The sequence below is a fragment of the Mus pahari genome, chromosome 7 (assembly GCF_900095145.1).
Source record: "Mus pahari chromosome 7, PAHARI_EIJ_v1.1, whole genome shotgun sequence".
Taxonomy (NCBI): domain Eukaryota; kingdom Metazoa; phylum Chordata; class Mammalia; order Rodentia; family Muridae; genus Mus; species Mus pahari.
In genome coordinates this window covers 54,407,889-54,418,084 of record NC_034596.1, presented here as the reverse complement: position 1 = coordinate 54,418,084, position 10,196 = coordinate 54,407,889, and the positions used below count along the sequence as shown (strand labels likewise).

At 39.9% G+C, this 10,196-nt stretch overlaps 1 protein-coding gene across 1 annotated transcript in view; it reads right to left on the bottom strand.

Moving 5' to 3' along the window:
• The window catches only part of Ttc6 (tetratricopeptide repeat domain 6), a 168,031-nt gene that overhangs the window by 95,300 nt on the left and 62,535 nt on the right, over positions 1–10,196 (bottom strand). The window contains exon 6 of the mRNA XM_021202530.1: positions 9,462–9,653. Coding sequence (XP_021058189.1) covers positions 9,462–9,653 — 192 coding nt within the window. The remainder of the gene's footprint in view (positions 1–9,461; positions 9,654–10,196) is intronic.

Sequence of the window (10,196 nt, the reverse complement as noted above, 5' to 3'; positions counted from 1 at the left end):
AACAGAGTGGGGTATTCCTGTGACAACCTGACCATGTTTTGAGGAGGACTGTGGAGGGGCTTTGTAACTTTGAGCTAGAAGATCCATTGGGTATTAAGAGCTCTGTGGGATGTTCTGTAGGAGCTTGGAAGATAATGTTGAGAACAGTGCAGAAGATGGAGGCCTGGCTTGTGAAATTTCAGGGGGAAGATTAAAGACTCTTTTCAGAACCATTGCTGTTTTCATTGTGAAGATTCCATAGTTTTGGTTAGCTGGGGCTTAATAATCAGCTGTGATTAACAAGATACCAGAACTACTAAGGCAAAACCTTTGTGTTACTGGGACTATTGATGCTGGTTAGCTGTAGCTAAGAAGTTAGCAGTGATTAAGAAGAAACCAACATCATTGAGGTGAAATCTTCTGGGAAGTGTTTTCTGAGAGCACAAAGAAGCTATGTCCCAGAAATACCCAAAGTTGTACCTCGTGCTGCAGCTGAACTTGGTAATGTATAAGAATCGCCCAGGTAGTACTGGTTTTGAAAGCATGAAGAGGTCATGAAGAGCAGCTGAGGCTTAGCACTGTGAGAGGCCAAGGAAGGCTGTTGGTGAAGGTGAAGCCTCAGTTGCAATTGATGGTTCAGGGCTGAAGGAGTCATGTAAATGAGTTGAGGCTTGGCACCATGAAGAGATCCTAGGAGAGGCTGTTGGTAAAGCCTAGTTGCAGCAGAAGACAGCAGTGTTTTGGAGATGCCAGTACTGTGAATGACCACCAAGAACAGCAGCAGCAGTGGAGTACAGGCAGCTGGAGCCCAGAAGACAAGATATGAGCTACAAAAGGCAGAGCTGGAGAGCTGATCCAAGCCCTTGGAAACTTTGATGGTTAGAGTTTGATTTTGCTTTTATGTGTGACTGTACCCTGATATTTTTTCCCTCTTGAAGAAAGTATTTTGGTGGAGCCCACAGTTAAGAGACTTTGAATTGTAAAAAGACTAAATTTTAAAAGAAATTGAATATTTTAAAGGGATTGAAATTTTAACATGTAAGGATTTGTAAAGATTGTGGGACTTTTAATGTTATTTAGATCTTGGGGATAAATAAGAAAGTAAGGGTTGAGGCTTAAGAGTGATGTGTTTGTATGTCAAGTTGACAAGGGGTCAATTGTACTGGCTGGTTTTGTCAACTTGACACAAGCTGGAGTTATCACAGAGAAAGGAACCTCCCTTGAGGAAATGTCTCTATGAGATCCAGCTGTAAGACATTTTCTCAATCAGTGATCAAGGTGGGAAGGCCCCTTGTGAGTGGTGTCATCTCTGGGCTGGTAGTCTTGGGTTCTATAAGAAAGCAAGCTGAGCAAGTCAGGGGAAGCAAGCCAGTAAAGAACATCCCTTCATGGCTTCTGCATCAGCTCCTGCTTCCTGACCTGCTTGAGTTCCAGTCCTGACTTCCATTGGTGATGAACAGCAATGTGGAGGTGTAAACTGAATAAACCCTTTCCTCCCCAACTTGCTTCTTGGTCATATTATTTTGTGCAGGACTGGAAACCCTGACTAACACATCCATGTTGGAAGGACATAAAGAAGGAGACGCAAAGCACATTAAGAATGAGGTACCAGAGACCACAGACAATGGTATTCTATGGGTAGTATCAGAATGTGTTAGCAGAAGCCAGTGGAACTTTGATGGGTATTGCATTGAATCTGTAGATTGCTTTCTGCAAGATAGCCATTTTTACTATATTAATCCTGCCAATCCATGAGCATTGGAGATTTGGGGCCAAGAAGAGGGAGTGGGTGGGTTCGGGAGCAGGGGGAGGGGGAAGGGTATAAGGGATTTTTGGAGAGGAAACTAGGAAAAGGGATAGCATTTGAAATGTAAATAAAAAAATCTAAGAAAAATGAAGAAGAAGGAGGAGGAGGAGGAGGAGGAGGAGTCAGTGACACATTCTGGTGGGAGGGAAAGTGCACTCAGAAATGGGGAATTTAAAAAAAAAAAAAAAAAAAAAGCAACAATCAGAAATCCCAAAGCCTTATGGACTTACATAATTAGCCTGAGGAAGTCCCACACACACTGTAAGCAAGACTCTGATACTGTAAATTAGATGGCACTGGAACAAAGGTGAACTACCAAGGGGGAGTGAGTATGTCTCATCCTGTGCAACCAAGAACTGAAAACAGGGTGAGAATGGGAATCCAGAACACAACATAAAGAGAAAGAGAGTCCCAGGTGCAGGAGGCTGTGAGTTACAGAGGCCACCCTGAGAGTCAGAACCGCCTGAGTCTGAATCCCAGCTTTTACTGGCTATGTACATCTGTAATACAGTCTCAACCAACACTGAGGGGGTACAGGTAAAGTTTCAGATCTTGTTCCATATACAAACTTTTGCCTCTTGCCAGCCTACTCCCAATCTTACAGAAGTATTTTAGTACTTCCAAACTGGAAAGTGTAAACACTGTCAGGGAAACCTGCCCTGCATTATTTTGGGGTAGCCAGAAAAGACCTCTCCTCAGGCTTCCTTCAAATATGAATCCACAGAAAAATCCAATACCAGTTCTATGAGGAGAACCTGCAATGTATTACAAAGAAATACAGCCGAGGAGACCAATGAAGAATGTCAGAGGAAAACAAAAAATATCATTAAAAGATTCACATGGTCTACAGGAAAAAGCTTTAGTGTGTAATGAGACAGGTAATAAAGACTTATACGTTCCTTAAGCGACTAAGAAAAATGATCTGGTAACTATTGGAGGAGGGGTTGTGATTTTTGAACTTCACACCTCAAAACATAAAACCACTGATGAGCAGAAGTTTGAGAAATAATTATAGAAAGCAATGATGTACACGAAGAATACAAAATAAGATCCAATATATAGCTGTTGATATTTATAAAGAAATGCATAAAATAAATATAATGCAAGCCTTATTCAAACAAAATAGAAAAATCCTCACCCAAAGAGCTATAGTAGCATATCAGGAGGGCTTTGTAAGTACAAGGAAGAGTTAATTAGAAAGCAGTCCACCCCCCAGACATATGCTAGTGAGCTTAAAACAAAATTTAAACACCTATAAGGATCTCGGAGTAGTAGATTACATGCAAATAAAACCACAGGCTTGATTCAAGTTCTCTCATTAACAATAAGTAACAAGGATAAGTGGGATGTTAGATCCTGATTGTCAAATTAACCGTGTCAAGAATCACCTAGGAGACAAACTTCTGGGATGCCAGTGAGAGTTTCTAGACCGGGCTAACTGAAGTGAAGAAGCCCATCCCAAGTGTGGGCAGTATAATTACACACAAGTGCCACTGGGAGCATTGCTGTGCAGCTAATTGAGTAATACTCATCAGCAGGTACAGGGCACTTAGAACCATGGACCTTGAGATACTCACTTTGAGAACATAAGCAGATGTGAAAAGAAGCCACAGTTTAAGCCCTGGTCACTCCACCCAAGAGGAGGGAGACAAGAATGGACACAGGGAGATAGAAGGATAGCTCACCAGTTACTGTACACTGCTCTTGCATAGGAGCCAAGCACAGCTTTCAGCCCCCACTTAGGTAGCTCACAACCACCTATAAACTCCTAGGATGCAACACCTCTGGCCTCTGCAGGCACCTGCACTCACACACACAGAGAGAGAGGAGGGGGAGGGAGAGAGAGAGATTGTGTGTGTGTGCACACATGTATATCATGCACACATGCATACACACACACAAACATAACTGAAAATAAATCTTTAAAATGGGGTGGGGGGTGGGTGTTAGAGGGCCTAGAATGAAACATAGAACTCAGTGTGGATCCTAAGAGCAATGGAAAGAACAGCTTCACAGAAGAGTAACCTATTGTTCCAAATGCCACTGCAAAATGAAGGCAGGACAACGTTTTTTAGAGATGTTGCTTTTATTGATGAATATGTCTTTCTGTCTGCAGCAATATGGCACGTGTGCGCAGGTGCCTGCAGAGGCCAGAGAGGGTGTCTGCTTTCCTGCAGCTAGCGTTACAGATGGTTGGGGGCTGCCAGAAGTGTGCTGAGAGCCAAACGGATCCTCTGGAGGAGCAGGGGATAAAAGGGCGCACGAGACAGCTTGGTGGAATGAAAGGGAAGAGGATATTTATGTAATCATATTATAATATCCAAAATTAAAGGGGTATTTTTTTAAAGCTGAGTATGTTGTCTTGAACTTAAATACCAGCATCAGAAAGGTAGAGAGACAGGTGAATCCCTGGGGCTCATTGGCCAACCAGTCCGATCTCCTCGGTGAGTTCCAAGTCAATAACTTTGTATCCAAAAAATAGTAACTGGTACATGAGAAATGATGTTCAAGAATGTCCTCTGATATCTATATCTATATATGTGCATATGCATGCCCCTACATACACACATATATGCCCCTCACACACGAACTTGCACATAGTTGCATACACACAGCAAGAACTCATAGTCACATGCAAAAAATGAAGTAAAAAATTAAAATACTAATTTCCAATAAAAAAAATTAAAAAACTAATACATTTCCAGATGGCCAGATTGTGTACAATTGCTTTTCTTATTTTCTTTTTCTTATATATTTTATATAGTCATTAAAATATTAATTTGTAACAAGTAATAAGATAGGCATTTAATTATAACAATCAAACCTTTTGGTTTTCATTGTTATTGCTACTGTTTTAATGAATGATACTAATGGTCTGTCTATAAAAATTAACCAAGAATTTGTAATTTGAAGGCAGATTAGTTAAAAGTTTTGGAATTCACTTCCTAGGCATCTCTCTGGACCAGGAGGCAGCAGCGATAATTGGTTGAGGTCAGCCAGTGCTACAAGGGCAGCATGTCTGCCACCACCTCTTTTTGTATTCATGCAAATCAACAAAATAGTTTTACATCAGCAAAGCAGTGAAATGGAACAAGCGTTCACAGACAGACTCAAACCCGAGGGATCTAAAATATAAAAGTAGTGCCACTTCAGGATGTCCTGTAAGGTCCCAAATGTGGATCCCATGGGCTTGGTTCCCTGGTTGAATAAAATGAACACAAGAGAAAGAGAGCTAAGCACCAGGATGCTCCTCTCTGCCTCCTAGAGATTAGGAGTCCCAGGTACATGTTCCTTCCTCCATGAAGTTGGTCTTTTTTTTTTTTTCTTGACAATGTAGACTGTGTGTCCTCAAACCATGATCCCAAACAACTCCTTTCTCCTTAAGTTTTGTCAAGTGTTGTCACAGCAATGGACAAGGTAATAGTACAGAGGTAGGGGCAGCTGAGGTCCAGGCGAGATCCAGGCTTCCTTTCCCCCTGTTACTTCCCTGTCCATGTCACCACCATTGTGATCCGATCTGCTATGAGTCCATCCCCAGAGCTGAGCAGGAGCTGGCAACGCCCCTTTAATCTCCCCACTGAGCACTGGATAAGCCTTTGTGTGGCACCCATTCTCAGGTATTTTCAAGAGTAAATAGACTAATACAATTGGATTTCCAAATCAGTGAGGAAAAGAAGAGAGAGAGAGAGAGAGAGAGATTATTTAAACGATTACAAAAATTATGGATGGACCAGGCAATTCTCCTCAGGAAAGCCTTAAACTCTCTAGAAGAGAATGCAGGACAATGCACTTAAAGTGTAGACATGCCTTTTATGATAACCACACCAACACTAAAACATATAAAGGAGCGTGCGCCGGAGAGCAGAGTGTGGGCCTGCCTTAAATCTCAACTCTCAAGGGCTGAGGCAGAAGGATAACAGTATGTCTGAGACTACCCTGGCTACATAGTAAATTCCAGGCTAGCCTGGACTACTGTGTGAGGTTCTGTCTTGGATCCCTGCCCACAAAAGTTGTACTGCATGCAAATCAAAACTTCTGCATATCATAAAATACCATCCACATAATTGAAGAGTAAAGTAAAAAAATGCCTTCAATATATGTGGCAAGTAATTCAGAACTTAAATATAAAAAGACAGGTTACAAATTAATGAATAACAAGATTATGAATAACAAGATTATGAGGTTTTTCAAAGGGAAAAAATGACTAGCCATAAAACACATAAAAATGTTCAAACTTACCAAAAGTGAATTTTAAATAATGTAAGATGTTTAAGCTTTTGAATTTACTTTTTATTTTATGTGTATGGGTATTTTATCTGTATGCATATTTGTCCACAATTTGCATGCCTGGTTCCTGGGGAGACCTGAAGAAGGCACTAGATCTCCTAGAACTGGAGATACAGACAATTGAACTGCTATGATGCTGGAACTGAACCCCAGTCGTCTGGAAAAGCACTCAGTACTGAGCTACCTCTCAAGGTCAAAAGATGGTTTTTAAGTTAATGATGTAGACATAGTAATTTCCCTGCATTCCATAGGCCCTGGGTTCAATCCCCATACATAGAAAATATATATATAAATATAAATATATATTTATAAATAAAAATATTTTTTATTTATAAATATATTTACATATATTTATATATGGTATCTCTTCATAACAATAGAAACCCTAATGAAAACACACACATATATATATATATATATATATATATATATATATATATATACACAGACATTTTGTGTGTGTGTGTGTGTATTCCTCCAAGCGAGTATCTCATCTGTGTGGATGTTTGTCTCCTCACCAGGTTAGCGGGGAAAAATGCTAATTTACAAAAATCAAGTTACACATGCAAGGATGGCAGGAGACTGAGAAGTGTCATGAATTTTCATGAACAATACCACCAGAGCTTAGTAAATTAGAGAATAGATTAAATAAATTCACTGTTCACACATAACTTTGGGAGAAAAGCTGACACTATAGAATGTCATGTATGGTTTCAGCACATTAACAAGGAACATCTGAGCAGCTGCTTACTAACTAGTAACAGCGCCAATGTCTCAATAGGTTTACTGATTGTTCTCCTGCTTTAAAACCTTAATTCAGGACGACAGATACAACTTTGAAACCAGCCTGGTAGGTACATCAAATTTTAGGATAGCCTGGGGTATATAACAATGAACTGCCTCTAAAACCACAATAAAAATCCATACCAAATCTTAGGAACATAACAATTACTGAGCATGCACAAGGCCCTAGGTTTAAACCATAGCATGCAAAAATAAAAATTTTATATTAGGACATCAAAATGAATGTCTATAAATATCTCTATAAAACACAAAATTCATTTTAAAGTACATATTCAATATGAAATATTTAACAATATAAGTGTACATTCAACTAGTACCTTTGCTATTTTGAATAAACTGAATGTATAGCCTTACCATTCTACTAAAATATTCTTGGTATGTACCACAAATAGCAATTCTAGGTGTAGAAATAGCAAGGCACTAAGGCTTCATAACCACAGGTTCTATCATGATTTAGAGTTCACTATTCTCATTACAGCAAGAGCTGATCTGTGAAGTGAGAGGCACTTGCTTAGTGTTTACAGTTACCTTTCTTCAGAACTCTTATTAAAGCAGGAAAAATGATACATTTCTCTCAAGTTGTAGGCTCTGCAGACAGATATGTTTTGAAAAGGTAAAGCTATGTTTAGCAGGGTAATCCTCAGGAGATGAATGCTAGAGAATTAAGTATTCAATACTTAAGGTAACTTTTTATTTGATATTTAGGAACAAATTGCCAAGAATTATCAGTATCAAACAGAGCATTTACTCTCTTGAAAAAAAGGAGAGAGGGATCTACTTGGGAATACAAACACTTAGAATTGGAAAGAACGCAGCAGTTTTAACTCACTGCTGAATAATATATAAGCTGTGAATGATATAACATTGTCTGGCTCAGTGGCACAGAGCTTGCCTGGCGTGCTCCAGGCCTGGGTTCAGCCTTCAGTACTAAGGGGCAGTGGGATAGAATCTCAGGGCTACTGGATTACACATGATCACATGATCCTTATTATGTATTCACAACTTTAGGCTGTTATTTTTTTTTATCAGAGATGCTGAAACGGTTCCCAATTTTCAAACCCCATACATTGATTTTTCAAAACGTCATCAGTGACTTGACAAAACTGAGAGGTTTCAGATGTATGTTGTGATTGCATCCTGGAAATAGACTCTGTTTCCATAAGAATTAAACGTGACACTGGTTTGAATTCTTTCTTGCAAGGAGTCAAATTTAAGTTCATCCTGGTTGCAGAACACCAATGGATGATTTGTAAACTGTAAAAGATTGGATGCAATGCTTCAATTTTTACTAAAAAAAAAAAAAAAACATCAAGGTGAGGAAACCAGTTCAGCGTATCTTATGAAGAAGAGTGGGTAAGCCGTAGCCGTAGCCGTAGCCGTGTGTGAACCGAGCTAGAGGTGATCTGATAGGGAGGGTCTTACTGTATGTGTAGCATAAACGTTAATTCTGAACAGCATCCAATTTAATTGTTTAATTTCTTATTTTTCTTAAGGTGGGTAATGGATTTTTTTCTGAGTTCTACCCATCCTTTTCAAGGTGAGAGACTAGATGGTGTCTGTGGTGGGGCACTGACTCGTGGACGTGAAAACTCACCCTTTGGGGAAGAGGAAAGTTGCATGATGCAAACATTTTTCTTCATTTGCACAAGTGTAAGAATGCATACGATATTAAAGTAGGAAAGTAGATACACAGTGTATCTGGAGGCTGTGGTATTAAAATTTAGTCAGGAGGTGTGATTAGGACACAAATGTCTTAAATATATATTTTACGCGGAGAAAAAGATAGGAAAAAAAATGAGTGAGGGTAAAACCAAGTTAGACATTCCTGGATCCCATCCTCTACTCAGAGATAACTTGGGCAAGTAACTTGATATTATAAAGCCAAAATTTCCTCATGAATTAAACGGAAATTATGACTTCTCCTTTAACAGTTGAAAATTCAAACAGAAAACATACAAAAGTAGGTAACACTATATACGCTCAGGGTATTTTTGCTACTGAGCCAATATCAGTTCTCTCCCCCTTCCTCTCCTCTCGTGAGGATGGTGTGGGTTACACACTGTTCACAGAACAGTCTGTGGATTCCAGAGGAAGGAAACACAGAGCTGGAATGATTTCCAAAACCAGGGCTTCTGATCACTATCCAGGAACGAAGTGTGTCAGCAGACTCTAGTCGAACACCTCCTGGCATTCTCTTCCCCAAAACCCCCATTCCTTTGACAGCATAGAATGAGATAAACTGCTTAACTTCCATGTATCTTAGTCCACATTTGCATCCCAAAGTTGTCAAGAAGTTAGAAAAAAGAAAAGAAAAAAAAGAAAGAACATATCTACTATGCTTGTAGAACTGGGTTAATCAGTCAAATTCCCTAATGATAAATCACAGCTATGGGTAAAGTTGCCTCTCAATGTTCTGTGTTAAAAACTTAATTTCCAAAGAAACCATTTTAAAGGAAGGACCTGGGAGGGTACATCATGAAGCTTCTGCCATCAGTGGATTAATTAGAAGACTCTTTCACACACATTCTCTCCCTGTCTCTGAATGCTTTTGACAGCTTAAAACAAAATAACCAGAAACTCTTACCTTTCTCTCTGTTCATCAACACAGTGGTCACCTAAAAAAGGTGACCCAAATAGTCCAAGGACAGCCTTGTGACCTTTCCTGTCGGGAGTGTGGTACACTCGAGAAGCCAGGCACAGATCCACAGGCAACTCCATGGTTGGGGCTGTGGCGCAGAGGTCATGAAGATGAGAGAGGAAACGAGCCTGTGGGATTCTGCAACAGGAAATAAAGTGAGCCTCTTTCATCATTTTACGGGTGTTAGATAAGAAATACATTGATACTGACAGTTCAGTGCAGGCCGTGAAGTACGGGATCAGACACAAAACTATATAACAATGCTTTACGGCAAATTTAATATTGCAGCATTGCGAAATGCCCAGAGCTTCTAATTCATACCAAGCTACGTGTCTTGCATATACCACACAAAGAATAGGTGTAAAACAAACGTATCATTCCTCCACTCCTCTCATGAATTCTGAAACTCGGTCTAGCATTTCTTCCTAGTAATAGTACCCACACTACAGAAACCCATCAGAGCAACACTGCATCTTCAGGTGTTCCATCCCTTCCCACTCCTGAAATGTGCCTCTCTCTTCCCTATAGGTGAGGAGAGCACAGAGAAGTTACCATGGGCTGCTTTATTGATTCTGTATGTCACCTGCCATCCAACCACCCTTTTAAGCACCTACTATGTGCCGGGTGCTGGGTGCTTTACACATTCTAACCATCACAAGATAACTCTCTTGTGATCTCTCC